Source organism: Canis lupus, chromosome 14 (genome assembly GCF_048164855.1).
Source record: "Canis lupus baileyi chromosome 14, mCanLup2.hap1, whole genome shotgun sequence".
Lineage (NCBI taxonomy): Eukaryota > Metazoa > Chordata > Mammalia > Carnivora > Canidae > Canis > Canis lupus.
Genome location: NC_132851.1, coordinates 60,894,355 through 60,916,080, shown reverse-complemented (window position 1 = coordinate 60,916,080; position 21,726 = coordinate 60,894,355). Strand labels below are relative to the sequence as shown.

Sequence of the window (21,726 nt, the reverse complement as noted above, 5' to 3'; positions counted from 1 at the left end):
GTGCCAAGATTTTACAGAGAGTTATGAACTGGAGATTCAACAATTATGGTTGGAAGCCTTGATTGAAAAAAACTATTTGGCGTTTATTCTCCTGTTGAGATACATGATACAAGTAGCCAAGCAATAAAACATAATAATACAAACCACATCGGATCTACTAAGGAGTCAAATGCACTAATCTAAAATCATAATCTCATGGAATCTTCAAAATCATTTAAATGTAAAATTTCATCCAATTCTTCAGTTTAAAAAAATATTTTATTTGTTTGATTATTTATTTATTTTAGAGACAAGGAGAAAGAGAGCAGAGGGAAGGGCAGAGGGAGAGGGAGAGTGTGGAGCCCAGCATGGGGCTTGATCTCACAACCCCGAGATCACTACCTGAGTTGAAATCAAATCATGTCCTGATCTAACTGATTGAGCCACCCAGGCACCCCTAACTCCTTTTTTTTTTTTTTTTTTTTAAGATTTTAGTTATTTATTCATGAGAGATAGAGAGAGAGAGAGAGGCAGAGACATAGGCAGAGGGAAGCAGGCTCCATTCTGGGAGCCTGATGTGGGGCTCAATCTCCAGGATTACGCCCTGGGCTGAAGGTGGCTCTAAACCACTGAGCCACCAGGGCTGCCCGCCCCCAACTCCTCAGTTTGGCAAAGTATTGATTCTGTCAACTGTCTTTTTGGTTTAACAAAGTACATTGTGATCTTCCCTTAATCAGGCCTTTGTCAAGGCTATGAACTCAGACTATTTCCTATTCCGTTCATTTAAAGGTCTTTGGAGAGAAGTGATATTTTGGAAAGTCCATCTAGGGAACAGGAGTACCTCTTAAAAATGTTTTTCAAAGATTAATTGCAAAAAAACTGCTTTAAAATGAAAATGGGGGCAGCCTGGGTGGCTCAGCAGTTTAGTGTTGCCTTTGGCCCAGGGCCTGATCCTGGAGACCCAGGACTGAGTCCCACGTTGGGCTCCCTGCATGGAGCCTGTGTCTCTCTCTCTCTGTGTCTCTCATGAATAAATAAATAAAATCTTAAAAAAAAAAAGGAAAATGAATCCAGAAATCTTCATTCACTAACTAGTCTGTATTGTATATTCTAACAAATTAACAGTAACAAGATTGTTTTAGCTTGTTTTGTCTATTAATTATAAAAACCCATCTCTGGTTTTTACTGTATGTATCATTATGTATTATAAACCTTAGCAATACCTCACATAAATACCCAGAAAAACTATCCCCAGCATCATGAAGATAGTTATAGCAGAATATTTTACTGAGGATTTAAAAAAATATTTTATTTATTTATTAATAAGAGATACAAAGAGAGAAGAGACAGAGATACAGGCAGAAGGAGAAGCAGGATCTCTGTGGGGAGCCTGATGTGGGACTGGATCCCAGGACCCCCGGTATCACCACCTGAGCCAAAGGCAGATTCTCAACCACTGAGCCACCCAGGTGCTCTGGGTAACCAATTCTTTAAAAAAAAAAAAAAGTATTAATATGATTTCTTGCCTATTTAACTACATGACAGATTTCTTATCCCAGTCCCCTTCCTCAAAAACACTTCCAAATACTTGTGGGAAACAAGCTTGAAATAAGGATTCTTCCCTGATAAACTTAAGGGAAGGGGAAGGACCAGAAATTTCTTTGGCAAACGGTTCCATCTATGGCCAAATGTGTTTGGCTGCTTTACTTCAAGTATACAACAGTCTTTGCAGAGAAGGCCAGATGTTCGGAATGGGAGTGGTACCCTCCAACCAGCTGAAAGTGCAGGAAGTCATCTGTTGTCATTTGCCCCCTTCCCTTTAAGTATAGTTGCAGCCTAACAGCAATACCATAAACGCTGAGTGCAATGCTGGGTTAAAAGCCAATGCTGGGCTAGCTGGTATAGTCTTCTCCATTGAAAAAGTTGTGGATGAAATGGACTGAGAAACAACTACAACATGATGACACTCAATAGAAAAGGCTTGGGCAGCCTGGGTGGCTCAGCAGTTTAGTGCCGCCTTCAGCCCAGAGTGTGATCCTGAAGACCCAGGATTGAGTCCCACATCAGGCTCCCTGCATGGAGCCTGCTTCTCCCTCTGCCTCTCTCTCTCTCTCTCTCTCTCTCTGTGTCTCTCTCTCTCTGTGTCTCTCATTAATAAATAAATAACAAATCTTAAAAAAAAAAAAAAGAAAAGAAAAGGCTTAGAGGGGCAAAAGAAAGAGTTTCAGAGACAGGTACTGACCGGTTAGTGAAAAATAAATCACATTTTGGCTAAGAAAATAAGACAGAGAAAAGGAGACTGAGTGATAGCTAGTTCTCCAGCAGCATTCTTACATGATCTCTTCTTACTGGATAGAGTCCAAAGGTTAATTATACTGGTGCTCTTTGTTTTCTCAGCTTGAAAAAATTAAGGTGCATGAGTACCTTCAAAACAATACACGATAGGAGGAAATGGAGCCACAGATAACAATAGCTGTGTCTACTCTGATAACTTGCTCATTCACTTGTTTAATATTGGTCAGTCTGTAATGCACAACCCAATAAATTGACCAATAAAAGGATTGCTTTAGCATTACAGAGACATAACCTAGGTATAACTTTGAGAGCTTCCATAAATTAATTATATTATTATATATAAGCATCCATATATTACCAGACATAAAAGAACTTGATTCAAGCTAGGGGATATTTAAACAATGATAAAAATCATCCATGACTAGCCACACTGGCACTAGATTTCTTTAGTATACTCATGCTTATGGCCATCAGATGCCTCATTGCCATGACGTTGCTCAGTATGGGAAGGACTATGCAATAGTTTTTTGGGTAGTAAAAATATCTGTGGTCAACTTGTAATTTTACTAGTTATGCAACGTAACGTATTTACTGAGATTTTCCAAGAGATTCAAGGCCACAAATATATTCCTCCTGACTCTGCTTCCACACCGCATGGAAGGACATGGGAGACAGACTGCCCTGATCTCAGTCATGAAGAGGAAAACTCTGAATACATTTTCTTTACACCACGGTTTAGAGTTAAAGGATTACAGAATAAAATTTATGATTTTAGACAAACAGCAATGAAGAAAATAAATATTTGAATGAAAGACAAACTTTTGCTCTAAAATCCTTTTTTTTCCTCTTAGAGATAAATAAACTTAAAGACGATTGATTTTGCCTTTGTATCCTACAACTCTAAGAATAAATATTAAGAAAATACCTAAATACATGAAATGCTCCATTTGGTGGATAATTCAGTCTGTTTTATTCCTCCTTCTTTCTCTATTCTTCAGATGTCCACTAAAGTATAAGTAATATCATGAAATTTGTTTTTTGTTTTTTTTTTATATCATGAAATTTGATGACACATGCAAATGGTCTTTGAGCAGCCTGAATGAAGGTCATTAACATAAGAAGGATGTACTTAATGATTATCTTTTGGTTGACATCCACTCATCTTCTCTTTGCATATCCTTAATCTCTAGTTTTCTATAATTCTAGCATATATCCATAGGGTTTTAAAAAAATCATGAAAGTCCTCTCTTTTTCTGCATCTACATCTTTAGGTGTGCATAACTCTAAGTATACACGACCATAGGACCATATAAAGAATTTATTTGAGTTTGGAATCTGGATTTTAGTGAAGAAAAAAAATCATGAGATTCTGTTACAATGAGTCTGACCAGGTCTTGGCCCAAAGTTATACTCAGGAGGGATCTGTTTTTCCTTGAAAACAAGAGTCTAATCAAAATTTTCATCCAATATGAGATAAAATAGGGGCACCTCGGTGGCTCAGATGGTTAAGTGTCTGCCTTTGGCTAAGGTCATGATCTCCATGTCCTGGGATTTGGCCCCGGGGTAGGGCTCCCAGCTTATCTGGGAGTTTGCTTCTCCCTCTCCCTGTACCTCTCCTTGCTTGTGCTCTCTCTGTCTCTTTCTCAAATGAATAAACAAAATCTTAAAAAATATGAAATAAAATAGAATATAGCATTATTAAGCCAATATTAACATCTTATTAGTGAGGATTTCACTTTTTAATGGCTGTATAATAGGAATATTTTAATTTTATAATCTGGAAGTTTTTACTTCACTATTGCTGCCTCTTTATTTTTGGCTAAATTGTACTTTCAAGTGAGTAGACAGAAACCTGGTACTGCATGCTCGATAATTTCAAGCAAGTATACATGCTATTCTTCAGTGTTAAGTGATCCATTGGCCATAATAAAAAGGGTAGATTCGATGCTCTTTCTAGTCCCAAGAAGTATGTCCCAACATAGGTGTTTCTTGAGTTACTGCTAAAGAGTAATTCTAATTCTTGGTAGCCTAATCCCACACACAGTACAGATCCCAACTTCTGCATCCATTTAGATGAGCCACTGGCTAAATGGATGTGTGGTTATAATATTCAACGGTATAAATAAATAAACAGATAGATAGAAAGATGATAGATAGATAGATAGATAGATAGATAAATAAATAAATAAATAAATAAATAAATAAATAGCAGTGCCAATCTGCCTTCTTTATGGTGAGTTTTAGGACTGGTCACACATACCCTCTTCCTCTTTCCTTCCCGTTCTCTTTCTATGCATATTTTTATGATCCCATATATGTTAAGAATATGGTTAGTATCTGTTAAGAATTCAATTTAGTAGGGACCCCTGAGTGGCTCAGTGGTTGAGCGTCTGCCTTCGGCTCAGGGCGTGATCCCGGGTCTGGGGATGGAGTCCCCCATCGGGCTCCTGGCAGGGAGCCTGCTTCTCCCTCTGCCTATGTCTCTGCCTCTCTCTCTCTGTGTCTCTCGTGAATAAATAAATAAAATCTTTAAAAAAAATAATTCAGTCTAGTAGAGTTGAGATACAAAAATTCTAGCTAAATACAGTAAGCATCAAGATGCCATGAGAGCACAGAGAAGAAACACCTACTTTCATTTATGGGGATTAAGGAGGTGATTTAAAGATTATACCTAACACAAATACACAGATATCTGCATATACATGTATGAACAGACATTTTTTTAAATACATTACTTACTTTTCAGAAGTAAGACAGTAATGACTCATTGTTGGCTGATATGCCTGTCTCCAGTGAAAGAAATATACTATCTCAATTGGGGGTTAATATCTATAAACAACTTGACTTCTCTAGAAAAATGATGTCACATAATTTTAAGATATTAATACTCTTCTAGTCTCTACTGTATTTTCAACAGCTGACTTTTAGTCTATAACAGGAAAACTTTCATTATATGCAGGGTATAGTGGAAAGCATGTTAGATAAATTTGAAAAAAAATATAGGTATTACTCCTGGTTTGGTGGATTATAAAGTATGTGATTTTGACTGTTATTTAACTTAATTAAATCTGTTTCTTCACTGAAAACATGAAGGAACATGAAAACATGAGGAAGCTGAGCGATATGATTTTAACATTTCTTTTTAGATTTAAACATCTGGCCTTTATACAAATTTGGTTTACATTAACATTTTTAATATAGTATAATCTTAAGGCAATAGCTTTTAAGTTCCCACTCCTAGAAAGTGCTTATAAATTATTTATGTTCTCCCACTCCTTATAAAATTCGACTTTGTCCTACTACTCACACAAACAGTTCCCACCACACTAGCCAAGACCTGTCAGACTGGTTCTATTTAGATCATTAGTGACTTCTTTCTTCACCTCAATCCAGCCCACAAAATTGCTGATATAGCCTGGATGAACACACTAGACTGCAGACCTTGGTCTCCACTGGACTCTTTCCTGCTGGTCAGCAATGTATCGGTGAGTTCCCTTTTCTTTGTCTTAAGTTCACTTGTAGTTTAAAATAGCATGAACCACACCAGGGAATGTGTAGATCTCTTATTTCTCATTTGCTTAATACAGAAACATACTTTTGATATTTAACATGAAATTGTGTCAAGAAATACCTTTCTCTTCTCTCTATATTACTGCTCCCTGTCATCCTAGGTTTCATCCCCAAGTATTTTTCTATATTCTTTCAGATGAGTTCAACAAAAGATAAAGGTATATCCAGTTTGACAGCTGTCTTTTTAGTTAGCTAAGTTAGTTTCAAGCATAGAACGTGTTTTTAATTTGGACTTTGTTTTATTGAGAAAATACTCTTATTTTCAGAGGTATAGATGAAAAAAAATAAATCTGAGATCACGCAGATCAAAATTACATTCATTTCTGTTTAAATAGCTTAAATTTTAAAAACTGTAGAGGTTTGAAAGAATAAGAAATAATTTAAGAAGACAATATGATTAAATTATTATAGTTGATTTAAAAAATAAACCCAATGATGTACTTGGCCACAATCTCTTCTCTAGCAGGTAAGTCATAATTATTTTGAGGTTGTTTTCATTCAAAGTTAGAAACTAAACAATAATAATGTTTCCATGTACTAGTTTGGCTCTGAAAAATAATTTTATCTTTGGCTAAAATTTTATTTTCTCTCATTTATATATTGGTATATCATTTAAAAAATATTCTACTTTGAGAAGGAAATGGTTTGGAAGTGTACAATTTCCAGTGGAATCGTAATAGGGAAAAACACTCAAGTTCTATCATTGAAAGAAAATTCCACATACTTATTATGAAAAGTTTAATACTCTTCTATACATGTTAATGAAGCAACTAAGAGCTACAGACATAACCAATTTAGTCAGTTTCTCAAGGTTCCCTGTCTTTTGTGAGTACTTCTTTATAATCCACGGTGATTTTTCAGTTCCACTGTTTTTACATTAACTTTAAGAATATTACTATAGAAAAGAGTGATTTAATTTAAACTTATAATCTCTATCAAACTCAAGATACTAAATAGATTGCAGGCTTTGTCTATGCTAGCTATGAATGAGTCTAGAATTTGTGTAGAAGAGCTATAATAGAATGCATTTTTCTGAGAATAGTCTCTAATTTGAAGTAAAAGATGTACCTATTTTTTAATCCTACTTTAGAGTAGAGGGAAGATATCTCTCAAGGAAAAAAATAAAGAAACAAATAACTCCTTGATCTAAAGCTGCACGAAAAAAAAAATAAATAAAAAAAATAAAGCTGCACGAAAAGTGGAGCACATCTATGTTTGTCAGTCTAGGAGATGTTAAGAGAATGGGTTTGGGTGGAAAGGGATTAAATTTACTGTAAACATTTGCAGGACCAAGTGCACCAACAGGAGTGCTTTGGAGAAAGAGGTGTAATTGGAATATGTAGACAATTTCTTTTTATTGACTCATAACTGGGAAGACATATAAGAAGCACTGAGGGGTTTTATCAAATGGCGTGTTCCTTCCTCTTTACCCAAATTTCTAAGAGCCCCTTCCCTCACTTCACCTGTTCTAAATGAAAACCACCATTTTAGAATTTAAAAGTAAGAAGAAATTTGGACCAGGTAAATAGTATTCTTTATATGTTACCATTTCCTCCAAACTCTTATTTTATACTATCCTTTCAGCATGAAGAGAGTAACACATGGATTTTATAAAAATACACAGAGCAGAAGGTTAAAGAAAACGTTATCAAGAATAAGTTTATAGGGAAGAGATTTGGGAATAGAAGAATATATTTATTAAATAATAAATTTATTAAATAAATATTTATTGATGATGGGGCTATATGTTAACTCTAGTCGTCAGCAACCACTGAATTAAAGATAAGCAGACTGAATTTATGGACAATATCTACACAAATTTACATACACAAAGATGATCTGAGTAATATGCAAATTTTAAAAAATGGACAACTTTAATTTTTACTCAGTAGGGTGAGATCTACCACTCAGTCTATGTGTGGCCCATGGACCACCTCCATTAGATTCACTGAGTGCTCATTAAAAATAAAGTCTAGTTCTCATCCTAGAAATTCTCATAACTCTCTGGTTGAGGCATGGGAATCATACTTTTAAAAGTACAAGATAATTCTTATTCACACTAAAGTTTGAGAAGAACTGATACAGTATAAAGCCACAAAAAAGAAAGGGACTTGTAAGACAGAAGGAAAATAAAGCAGAAATGAAATAGGCCAGCTTTTAAAAGAGGTAGCCATTTGTTTTATTTAAATTGGTATAATTATATCTTAATGGGTGGTGATCTCTTCCTAGTCACCTTTCCCTCCAAGGGAGAAGACTATTCATTTATGCAATGTAGTGATGATTAAGGAAGAGAGGATAATTTCAGGAAGTATGGTAAACTGAAGGGAGGATAAGACATGATTTGAAGAGTTTGTGTCTAACACGGAGGATCTTAGTTTGGATTAAAATCTGTTTATAGGGGCACCTGAGTGGCTCAGTGGTTGAGTGTCTGCCTTTGGCTCAGGTCGTGTTCCTAGGGTGCTGGGATCAAGTCCCACATTAGGCTCCCTGCATGGAGCCTGCTTCTCCCTCTGCCTGTGTCTCAGCCTCTGCCTCTGTATCTCTCATGAAAAAAATAAATAAAATCTTAAAGAAAAAAAAATCTGCTTACAGGGAAACTTTAACATAAAACCAATCGAGCATATGTTCCCCCTCGCTGCCCCCACTGGAAGTCAGTCAATAGTGATACTGAAGGATTGTATTGACATATTGACGTTTAGACCCAGAGCTGCTATGGGATTCTGCTCCAAGTTTTGACAAGGCCTCACTTCTCCTTCAGCCACGATCAGTCCTGGTCCATGTAACAACTTTTAGTGAGTTCTCATTGTATACTAAATTTTGTGTGGAAGAAAACTACCTGTTGAGCTCCTGTTACATATTGTACATTTTGTAAATGCTATCTAATTTAATTTTGAAAATACCTTGAGAAACACTTCCTGTGATTGCTCCATTTAAAAGATGAAATCAGTGCAGCTCACATTGTCCAGTGTTAGTAAGCGTTGGATCTGGAATCTGATCTTGGCCTTCCTGGTTCTAAAGTCTATGGTTTTGCTACTGGAACACATTGTCTATCATGTGCGGGGAGCTAAAGGAAGAGTCTTTGGAAAGTTTCTGTCAGCCTTCTGACAGAGAAAGGGAAAATACACACACACACACACACACACACAAACACATGCACACAGATAGAGACGTAGAGGAGTTGTGTATGTATGTATATGTAGGCATAAATGGGTGTACAGTGTCTGGGCAAAGAAACAGATCGTGTGCAGATTGATATGAAGTAATGTACATACATGCTGAAGGAGGAAGATGTGGTGGTGTAATTTTACTTTCACTGATAGGTTTTTAGAAACATTTTAAGGAATGCTTGGACGGCCCTTTTTAAACTTTCTTGCAACTGTATTTAAACAAGGTGAAAATATGACCTAAATTTGCCGCCCTATTTCAAAGGTGATCAGTGACTGAGAGTATTGCGTATCAATTGCATCCTCGTTGTTTTCTAAAGAGGATTGCAACATTTGCTATTGTGTGAAAATCAAGTTCACTTAGTGCAGCCTATCATGGAAGAAAATAAGGGTTTGTGGTAGCTGGAATTGTCTCGATGGACCTTATTGTTACTTTTTCATTGTTGTCTGCTTTCCTCCAAAAATATGTCATTCCTTCAATACAGAGAGGGAATAAATAGAAATATTCAAGAAAAAACAGCAACATCATATACTTCCATATCAGCATTGAGACTTATAAGTATGCCTGATGTGTTTAGTACTTGAGAGAGGGTGACATGGGCAGCTGTGGAGCAGGTCTTCTAAGATGGAAGGTGGTAAAATGGGTGCTCTGGGTGCCTTTCGTGGCTTGGTCAGCATTAGGTGTTAGAGGAAATGCACAAAGAACTTCTCGAAGCACACTCCTTCACACATGTTCTCATAGAAGATGATGGGTGAGAATTAGGAAGAATGCTCACCGTTTCAAGCATCATTAAATACATTTGAAACAAGTGGATTAGAGAATAGGAAAGTTTTAAGAGGTTGAGGGGGAAAATGGGTGTAGAGACACCAAGTCATGCCAGAATCTGCAAGCCCAAACTTCTCCCACTTACATACATGGTCTGTGCGGTTGGGCAATTTGTGAGATTTTTTGAATAGTAATTCTGAGATAATAGAACTAAGCTTAGGGGAACCCAAAGTACCATATATCATCACTAAATTCTATCCTGCAATCTTTCATCTGTAGATGTCAGATGGTATCTCTTTTTCAAAGCTACAAAAGTAGATACAGACGAATTTGGCCCTTTGTTTAAAGTCAAACTGTGAGTCAGTGCAGAACAAAATAATAATTGCTGTCATTTGTTTTACATGTTCTATGTGCCAACTACTGTTCTAAAACATGGTGTTTAATCTTTAAAGCAACCTATGGTTATGTTATTATACCCATTTTATAAATGAGGAAATTGAGGTTCAGATGGTAACCTTATTTGCCCAGAGGTAATATGTGACAGAACTGGGAATTAATCTATGTCTATCTGACTCCAAACCTATGCCCTTAACCACAGTGTTGTACCATCTTCACGTCCCCTGTATCCACCTCAGTGTTTCCACTGGTAGGATGCCTTAACTGTCTCATTGTGTCAAAAGATACAAAAGTTATATTTACAAAAAAACAATGCTCTTATTCAATGGATAGTCTTCTCAGTAGACTTTCAAGGCTGGTAGGCAGGAAGTATTGCTATCTGTATTCTATAAAGTAGGGGATACAACCTTCAAAGATTAGGTAATTTGCATGTGGTTACAGGAATGTGTGAGTCAGTCGTACTAGAGATGAGATAGAGTCTGATCTTCCTGTTCCCCTGCAACCTGAATCCAATACTGTCAAATAGAAGAGTTACATTAACACGGGAAATATGTTCCTACATGACCCAGGAAATACTATTGTTATTGTTATTACCATTACATTTGAGTGAGTATGTACATAGAAATATATGGCCTTTTAAAAATTAGTTGTTCACTTTAAAAGCTTGTCAGGTTGCATTAGCAAAATTCAGAGAGGGTACATAGAGTAGGAAAAAATATGTATATATTCCATATAGATGATTCCACCATTTATTTTCTTATTTGGTACTTATCAACAACCCTTTAAGGTAGATAATTTTAATATTACCATGAATTTTTACATAGGAAGCCAAAGATTAGGAAGACTGAGATTTCCAAATCTCTGAGTAAGTGATTCGTAGAGCTGGAGACATACTCCAGAGGTATGGGAACATGCATCTTTCTCAGCTGAATTCCTTTTTGCACATAAGACCTAATGTAAACCCCTGACACATGGAGCAGAGTTGCTCTGGGTCAAGTGGCAGTAAGGCTTGGGAGCCTCATTTCTCTATCTTCTCCTTATCCTCTTAGGCACACAGGAGGCAACTTGAGGGATTGTTCATCCCACTTTGAAAACAAATTAATTTCTCATCATGAAGTAGGAAATAGTGACAACAGCCAACATTTGTTGAGCAGTTACTGTGTGCCTGGCCTGATGCCAATTGTTCTGTGGGTGTTATTTCATTTAACCCTCAGAAGAACCCTATATTTAGGCCTTTCATTAGCCCCATCTGTAGATGGGGAAATGTAGACTGAGAGAGAGTAATTTCAGAGCCACCTAGTGCGTGAGAGGGTGAGAGGCAGAGCCAGAACTGAATCTAAACTGATGCCAAAGCCCAGACAGATCTTTATCCCCCCTAAGAAGTAAGATGGAAGTCATTTGCTAAAAGTCATAGAGTATAATCAAAAGAGTATCTTAAACTCAGCTGCCAGAGAATATTAAGTAAGGATATTTTATCATCTTTCCCATATAAAGTATAAAAAAATTAGTTTCCCAAAGATAATTTTTTTCAAAGATAATTACATAAAAGTGGCATTTACCTTGATTGCAACTCATCTGTTTTGCGTATTGCAATAGCATCAGACTTAGCTATGTATGAGGGACAAGAAATTTAGGGTAATAGTGGTTTATAAGAAATGGAATTAATATAAACAAGTCTGGAGGCAGGCAGGCCTGTAGGGAGATTCGCAAAGTAAATCTAGGCTTCTACCTTTGCGCTGTCCCATCAGCAATGAGTATGTGTCCTCTAAATCATGGCTCAACGGGATTGCCTGAGCTCCAACTAGCACATACGCATTCTAGCTAGGAAATGCACATCAAGATTCTACCCTCTGGAATAGAGACTCCATTAGTCAGAAATTATTCACATGGTAACTCCTATGGACAAGGGACACTATATTCTATTTTCCAAGATGGTCGTGTGCTCAATCAAATATCAAATCAAATATCAAATCAAATAAAAAATCAAACATTGTATTATTTAGAAAAAATATTTGGGGTAGACACCTATAAGTATCTACAGGCATATTGAGTTTGAATGATGAGAAGTATATCCTATTGTGATCAGCAGTAGGCAGTAGATAGATATATGGGTCTGAAGATTTGCCATGTAAATTGAGCTGCGGATATGAATTAAGGCCATGAGCATTGGTAACTGAAATTATTTCATTCTTTTGGATAAAATAATACCTCTTTTATAATTTTATGGTTCTAATGTGGTATCGCATTCAAAAGTTAAGACTCAACACTTCCATATATTATAGGCCAGCAACAGGGGCAGGAAATTTATTGATCAACAAATCTCACTTCTGGGGCAGCCCTGGTGGCGCAGCGGTGCCTGTAGCCTGGGGTGTGATCCTGGAGTCCCGGGATCAAGTCCCACGTCAGGCTCCCTGCAAGGAGCCTGCTTCTGTCTCTGTCTCTCTCTCTGTCTTTCATGAGTAAATAAATATAATCTTAAAAAAAAAGTTTATGACTTCCTTATATGAAACTTGTATTATTTAAAATCCATTGCAGTTCCTTATTTTGTTCCAGTCATCTGGCATGTGGCAATCAGAAAAATGACACATTTGAAAAATTACGTTAAAGCTAATTGTTTAGTAAATGTTGAATTTTAATTATAAAAATGTTAAGCATTTTTAAGTTAGGTGAGGCATGGAATACTAACTTTGGTGGAAATTAAAGAGCATCTAGATCATTTAAAGTCCTCATCATTTTTTAACAGATGAAGAAAATGAAAGCACATTTCAACATCATACAAATTGAGGGTTAAGGGATGCTGGAACTTATGTGATGTTGAATATACTTTCAGTTTTCTCACCTAAGAAACTTCAGACTTTGATGAAACGACTTAATCCTTAAGCTAAAATCTTTAGGACTAAGATGCAGGTCACTGGTCTTACAGTTCAGAGCTATTGCTACTATATAATGCCAATTGTAATAGGAGGCAACTAAACGAAGTCATGAGAAAGATTTGGTAGGAAGACATCTAACATTACAAAAAGTTTCTGAAAGTCTATTTTAGCAGCCTCGAAAGTGTCTCTGAGCTTAGGTTTCTCAGCTATTTTTCTTCTGATAACACCTGCCACCACATACTTACATACTCTGTTAATTTTTATTTTTCCTACATGTTTTCAAGTGTGTACAATTCCCTATGACTAGCTGCAATGGCATCCCTTCTCAACATTTCTGTGGGAAACCATCGCTTTTAAAGTTCCTTATTGAGATCATGCCAATTTATTATCTTGAAGTAGAAAGAGTTTGAGGAAAAGAAAGCAAATATATTAGTAGAATTAAAGATGAAATAGCTCAATTTATGAGTCTATAAACCCATACATAATTACTTAATAATATCTTTAAACTTTGTTGTACCATATCTATCTGTGATTGTACATTTCTAGAGGTCAGGCAAAGTGTCAACCTGAATCTCGGTTTGTAGATTCCTGTGCTACACCGTATCTGGCTAGGAACTTAATAAATACCTTGATGATCACACAATGGAGATCAGAGACATTCCTTACTGTTGAGGTGCCACTGATACTTGCCAGTAATATAAATCATATATTTAACAAAGTCTTATGATTGCATACATGATCTTCACAACTTCCTTTTAAAGTAGGTGGAAAGAAAGATATTATCACTTGAGTTTTATGGTTGATTAAATATAGGAATGGGTAAGCTGTGGGCTTTGCTTAACTTAGCAGTTAATGAGTGGTAGGGTCTTCTGTCACAATGTTCATTAAAAACTTACTACTGTACCAAATAATACTCTATTTTTGTGCCTACAATTTCAATAATCTTTAAATACTTTATAATGTGAAGATACCATTAAGGAGTCATTTAATAATAATTAAGGAGTATTGTCAGATATTTAAAAATATTATCATAGAGATTGGTATGAATGATTCATGTTGCCCCTTCCCCCACACTATCAAATTGCTTTTATTAAATGGTAATTAATGTCACTTGCCTATATTGAAGGAAACACTAAGAGTATTATAAAACTAATTTTTGTTTCAATATTAGGAATATTGTAGCGAATATAGTTCATTACATTACATAGTATTTTTTTTTTATGAGGAAAAGAATTGTATTGTTACTGAATAATTGCTCATTGTTTATCCTGTGGTTGCCATGAAAAATGTACCTGAACGGGGTTTGCTCGTTTGCTTTGTTTGTTTTTGTTTTTGAGTTGGCTGCTGGAAAGCTACAAATTTTGTGGCTTGATTTAAGGAAATGTCTAGGTGGTAATTAATGTGGTTTTAGTGTTGCTCATTCATATATATGTGTATATATATATATGTACATATATATACACACACACATATCTTTACTCATATGTATGTATCTCCTTATAAGTAGTTACCTTAAGCTAATCTAGAACAGGGTGGAATATAAATTAAAATATTTATAATAAAAACAATGGGTTTCTTACCACTTATCTTAGTGCTATAAAGAGAAAATGGAAATGGTTTTCTGGTAATTAGACAACTACCTTGTTGTAATTGTAACTTTTCTAGGAGAACCATTCATAGTTTTCATTCTTGAGAATGCACACATAGTTCAGTCCAAGGGCCTGGCTGATGTTATTAGACACTTTATAGGTATGTTTCTATAGCAATTAATAGGACAGAAATATGTTCTTTGCAGTTTTATGAGAAGTAATTTATATTTCTTTAAAAAAATAACCCAGCAATGAAAAGATATGATCTATTCACACATACACAAATTTTAGTTCCACCCTGTATATTTTTATAGTCTCATTCAACAAAATATAAGAAAGATTAAAGGTCTCTCCAATGCCTGCATGTTTGAGTCTTTCACAGAGGAGAAAGCACCTGAAGTATTTGTGTGGATAGGAAAAGCAGGCACAACTCAATAAGCTAAAGAAATAAGCTAGTTGCAAAAATGTAACAAAAATTGAATATTTATTAACTGACATTTTAAGTCCTAAGGACTGATTTAGGGGATTAACAATGTCATAAGGTACTAAGTTGTTACTTCATTGTAGTATCTTTCTTCATGCTTTTGTTTTGATATTATAATATGCAGATATTCAGTAACCTCAAATAATAATGTGTTTCCTGATATTAATGTGCCCTCATTTGCATTTGTCACTTTCTATACTATGATAACACTTTACAGTGGATAGATCAAATAACAGTTGGAAAATCAGGTATTTTAAGCACAGGTGATATAGAAATATTAATTACAAACTTGACATTATATAAAATGTTTTCTGGAGATTGGGTTTTACTTAAATAGTGACTATAATCCACAATGTCCGACCTGTCTTTCCTTGTGTATAATATGCCAAGTTAAGGCAAACCAGAAGTGCTTTGAGAGATATGAAAACCCATATTGTGGTGTGGACAAATAGTCAGTTTAATCTGGTTTAGTCAACTTCAATTCAATTCCTTCTATGAACATATCTTGAGCATGTGATTGGAGAATATAGAGATAAGTAAGGCTCAGTCCCTGTCCTTAAGGAGCCCAAAATATGTACCTTATTGTGATGCTCAGGGTAAGCCTAACTGAAGTGGAGGGGATTTTTTGAACTGGCTCTTAAATACGCATGAGCTTTTAAGATGCAAGCAAAGCATAAACTCTGTTACTCCATGTAGGAGGCAAGCAGAGGCAAAGGCAAAGAGCCTGAAAGCTCATGGGGAAAAGATGAATGCAACTAAGGCCAACTTGAGTTTCTAGTAGTCTCAGACATTGGCTCCGTCATTTCTAGAAAGACAGCTTACTGTCTGGAATGCAGAATGATTTAGAGATTATGAAGACAGAAGAGAAACCTGTTATTAAGCTATAGGACAAGTTTAAGTGAGAATTCCAGAACAAAATCAGTGGCAATGGGATTGGAGACAGACTACATTAAATTTGCCATGCAGATGAGACTAGAAAGTGAAAAGATTATTATGGCTTCCCAACACAATTAGCATTGACTTGTAGGCTATTCCTTAAGTCAATCATCAGTAAACTATGGTCCACCACTTGTTTTTATACAGTGCTTGAGATAAGAATGATTTTTATACTTCTATGGCTGAAAAGAAGAAAACTATTCATGACAAGAGAAAATTATATGAAATTCAAATTTCAGTATACAGAAATAAAGTTTTATTGGAACACAGCTGGGCACATTTGTTTGCATATTGTCTATGGCTGCTTTGTGGCTATACGGGCACAGCTGAGTCGTTGCAAAAGAGAATATGTGATCCAGAAAGCCCGAAATAGTTACTATCTGGAACTTTATAGAAGAGTTTGCTGACCTTGATAATAATGCTTTGGAACCACCAGCTTTATAGATACCATGCACATGTTCATTTAAAAACATCTTAGCTGGACTGGGTTGACGAAACATGTAGTCTAAGAATATCAGTGCTGCTTGTCATTACAGAGGATGAGCAAAGAGTTTGAGACCCACTGTTAATCAGTCTACGATGGTGGTGTTATGTGGGGGTTTGTTCCAATAAACTTTCCTCTGCAGCACTCTGAGCCATGACTTACTCTCCATGCTTGCCAAGGGGTGTATTTGCCTTAGTATCTTTTTTTAAAAATTTTTTTTGCCCTTGCCTTTTTGTTGTGGTTGCTGTTTTTCTTTTTCAGTACTCTTATTTTTATTTTTAAAGATTTTATCTATTTATTCATGACAGACCCACAGAGAGAGGCAGAGACATAGGCAGAGGGAGAGGCAGGTTCCCCAAAGGGAGTCCGATGTGGGACTCGATCCCAGGACCCCGGCATCACACCCTGAGCCAAAGGCAGACATTCCACCCCTGAGCCAGCCAGTTGTCCCTCATACTATTCTCAAAATGACACGTTAAGAAGTGATAATGATAATACGACTCTGGGCATGTTACTTGTCTTCTGGCAATTTTAGGCTTATAAAAATATACCCATATTTTCACTGCTATATTCATCATTTAATCACATATGTCTTCAAATTGAAAGGAAAAATCATAGAAAAAAAGAAATTTGACACCATCAAAGCTGTAAGAATTTATCCAATCTGTCTGAAGGTGATTTTACCTGAAAAGATTAAGTTTCAACAGACCACAAGAGAGACAAGGGTTTATATACAGGAGGGGTTAATCGAGGGTATATTGATATGTAATATGGATTTACTCCTCCATTTTACCTATTTTATTGAGCACACTTCTACCACATTACCAGAGTATTGAATCTCTTTCTAAGAGAGGAACAAAAAAAGTAATTAAGAAGCAGGGTGATTGGTTTGAAAAGCAATGCCATACAGACTGGAAAGGGAAGGGATAATGTTTCAAAGGACAAACATCTCAGTAATGTGGTCATTGCCATTATTATTAATAATTAAAATAATGATGATAATAATAATAGTCCTTGCTGATGATTTTCTGCTTGTGAGTTCAAAGTAATAAAAAAAACTTCATCGTTTTTATCTCTACATAGCTAATCATGTTAGGTGGGGTCTGAAATTATCACCTCTGGTTTAGACATGGAGAAAATAAGAGAGAGAATTGAATCTAGTGGTACAAGATTATATAGTAAGTTGGTGGCAGGACTTAGAATAAGACTCTCCTAATTGTTTATCAAAGTATTTTTGATGGATTTTTTTTTTTCTTATCCCATGCTACCCATCTTGTCTCCTCCAAAGCCACCAAAGACAACATCACTAAAATAGTTGTGAAAGGTGGGGGTCAGGAAAGGAGAACACATCAATACCTTGGACATAGTTGTGATGGGAAATCCAGAAACAAGATGTAAAATATTCTTTTCAATTGTTTTTACTTTTTAAAAATCTCTCTTTTGTTTAATTCAAAAGCCGTAATGATTCTGGTTAAAAAAAAAAAAAAGAATCCACAATCATACAGAAAGTAAATAAAATTAAAGTTTCTTTCTTATTTCTGCTCTTACAGTTCTTGCTCTTAGTAATTTTGTGTCTGTATACATTTTGCTATGTACATACACAGTTTCATTATTTAAAAAAAGACTGGAATATAGAATGCATATTTTTCTGCAGTATTTTTTCCTTAAATAAATCATTGACTATTTCCATGTTAATCTTTCTAAATTTATCCCATCAATTTACCAGCTGCTCCATTTTACTTTCTGTCTTGATTAAAAGTTATAGAACAATTAGAACTTCTGCCATATTTTACAACTCTACACAATGATCATACATTTTTGATAATTGTAGCACATTTGCTACAATTACAAATTCATATTCTTTATCTAGCATGTTTTGATGTCAATTGAAAAGCTCTTCCCTTCCCGTATTTCCCCCAAAGTTTTGCTTACATCTGCCTTATGCATCTCCTTTCTCTGCAACAGGTGAATGGCAAGCATTCCGAGAAGAAGAAACAGGGATCAGTTTTTAGGTTTCTTAGGCACATTTGCACATAAAAAATTAGTAACTCCTCATGGAGCGATCTTTTCATCTTGCAGTAATTGCCATTTTAGGATCAGGTGTTTGGAATATCACTCAAGGGAGCACTGAAGATTGAAGAGATGGAGGAGAAGAAGATGAAATGTCCTTGGCTACAGTCCCATTGGAAAATCACAAGAACAAGGCAGGAGACCTAAGTAGAGTCTCTGGAGCCTTTCCCTAGATCTCAGTGCCTTCAGGAGGAGCAGAGTCATGTAGCAGGAATGACAATATTGACTTCTGTGACCATGTTCCCATAGAACAAAACATCAAGGCAGAGCCAGGGTGTGATGACGGTGTGATAGGGACCAAAATGATATCACATGTTGGTCCTACATAACCCAAAACAGAGTCCCCTTGATTCTTGTAAGCAAAAATTATTTATTGCAAAAATAGCTTTGCAGTTTGCAAGAAGTTTCACACTCATGATCTCATTGAGGATCCCACAATCAATCAGGTATTTTAGACACAAGGGCTATACTGTCCCTTATTAACATATAAAGAACTTAGCACAGCATTTAAATGATTTGTCCAAGTTGCACAGATGCTAAGGAAAGAGCTGGATTCAGAATCTTTCTGGTTCTGATTGAAGTCCTGTGCTCCTCCAGGATAGTACTACACTTCCTCCCAGTCCTCACGTAGCAGACGGTGCTCTGAAGATAAGCGTACATGCCAGGGATTGTACCAGGGTGATAAACACCTCAAGAAATGTAAAATAACAGCTTCATATTCAAACTCCTTAGCTAACTCTGACTTCTTATTCTTTATTCTAGCTTTTGAGTTCGCCTAGTAACTATTATAACACAAGGGAACAGCAATCATACTAATTAAACAAAAACCCAGCTGACCAACAGTTTTCAGTAACATGTTTTTGAAGGCAGAATAAATGGGAGAGGTTGAGGGAATCTTACGCAGAAAGGATTTCCTGTAGCGTTACTGAGGTTTAGAGTGCAAGCACTCAGGTTCTTTAGAAAAGAGCTCTGGTTATCTCTTAAGTGTGTCCTCAAAGTTTGTTTGTAAATAAATCAGACAAATAGAGGGTAGAATTAGAAATTCTATCCGGAACAGTATGGCTCAAGCTGTAACGTATTTTGTAGGCCATTTACGATTTTAGAGTGGTGGGATGCCTGGGTGGCTCAGTGGTTGAGCGTCTGTCTTTGCCTCAGAGTGTGATCCCGAGGTCCCAAGATCGAGTCCTGTATTGGGCTCCTCGCAGGGAGCCTGCTTCTCCCTCTGCCTGTGTGTCTGCCTCTCTCTGTGTTTCTTTCATGAATAAATTAATAAATAATTAAAAAAAAGATTTTAGAATGGTAAAAACAGGCTTTAAACATTGGCATAGCTCCAACTGTGCTACACTTAGTATTTTGGACAGCCAGCTCAGTAAATCATAGCTAACACATACACGGTACTTTCTACGTGTCACACACTGTCGTCGACACTTTATACAGAGTAATTCATTTAATCCTTATGACAATCCCATGAGATGGGTACTACCATTATTATCTTCACTTTATGGAGGAGGAAATAAGCACAGGGATGTCAAATTACCTGCCTAAGATCAGGTAACCAGAGCCAGGACTGGCTTCAGCACCCTGCAAACCAGGATGTGTTCTAAACCAAAATGGGACTCTACCCTGAGTGTCCTGAATTCCCCGGACATATCTGCTTTACCTAAGGGGTAGGTGGGGTGCACCATGTGATATAACCCATTTATTTGCTTTCTTGCTCAGGCCAGCTGTGGTGAAGAAGAGGAAGAGAGTTTGTTTGGAGCCCTGGGTTATTGGCCTCATCACCTTTATCTCCCTGATTGTTCTGGCGGTGTGCATTGGACTTACTGTTCATTATGTGAGATATAGTGAGTATGAGCTGCCCTAGCATCATGTGACTTCCCCCAAATATTCCTTCATGTGCACTCCTGTTTTGATTTGTCTCAGGCTTATTCATTCATGACTGCAACTCATTTGCATAGCTAGTTCAAAGAATCCTTTGCAAACGGTCTTGTTTTTCTCAATCCTCACAAGCCAAAGAGGATTTTTTTCTTCTATCTTTGATGGAGCAATGTTTCCTGCTGGGAATAGCATGCTAGATTTTATATTCATTAATAAGCGATAAGCAAATATTGCATAGGAAAAGACCATAGGAGAGGTAGCGTTGAGTTGTTTGAGGATGTAGGGCAATCGCCTTGATTTAAAATTATTCCAACTATTTGAAATCCTGAGAGCCCCCAAGTTAATTACATCATCAAGGATCATAGAAAAGTTGGCTCTATTCTGTACTAATAAGCTGGAAAAATGCTCATAATGATATATTGTTTAGTAAGTGCCTATTTCTGTTATTTTAAATCTCATCTTGGGTTGTACTGCATGTGATTAAAGGAGATAGGATATGCTGAGAAGGTTAATTATAAAGAGGTTAACTCTGTGGTAATCAGGTATCTCACAACTAGATGAACCATGAGTGCTCTGTTATTAGAAAGGTCCCCAGGGTACTTTAGGACTGTTCTTCCAGGGTGTAATAACCCTTCTGAAGTTTCCCTCTACTCTGCCTCAAGTTATAATTAGTTGACTCTACTACGACCTATTGGCTTAATATCTCCCTTAGTGACTACCTAATGCTTTGATGTTCAAGACACTGTAACCAAAGAAGCTAATTACTTGATTCTAATTTAATTGGGAATTTGCACAAGTTGCTCTCCTGTAAAAAGACATAATGATCTGTAAATTGGTTATCTTCTTCCACTAGCAGACACAATCTCAATTCCAATCTCAATTTCTAAAGCAAGGTAGATCATTTTGGGGTAGTTTGAAGAAAAAATATTTAAAGCAAAGACTTTTTTTTGGTAGAACTTACCCACACACAAGTCTTTAAACTTTGGAGTATCTACATTTTGTTTATTTCTCTGGAGCATGTTTTTAATTAAAAAGAAAAAAAAGTGGCTAAAATGACTTTTTAATTCTACAGTTCTGTTATGAATATATCATCTCATTATACTGTAGACATCATTGTTCCTCCCCACAGATGCCCAGCACTGTATTTTGTTCATTTCTGTATTTCCAGAACTTAGCAGGATCCTGGCACATATTAAATACTTAATTAATATGTATTGAATACTGAATGATAAAGATTAGTGA

At 36.2% G+C, this 21,726-nt stretch overlaps 1 protein-coding gene across 1 annotated transcript in view; it reads left to right on the top strand.

Moving 5' to 3' along the window:
* Positions 1 to 5,608: 5,608 nt before the first annotated feature.
* Positions 5,609 to 21,726, top strand: part of LOC140604157 (transmembrane protease serine 11E-like) — a 42,812-nt gene continuing 26,694 nt past the window's right edge. Inside the window, exons 1-2 of the mRNA XM_072775242.1 lie at positions 5,609 to 5,759; positions 20,326 to 20,450. Of these exons, the coding sequence (XP_072631343.1) occupies positions 5,752 to 5,759; positions 20,326 to 20,450 (133 nt within the window). The 5' untranslated portion in view covers positions 5,609 to 5,751. The remainder of the gene's footprint in view (positions 5,760 to 20,325; positions 20,451 to 21,726) is intronic.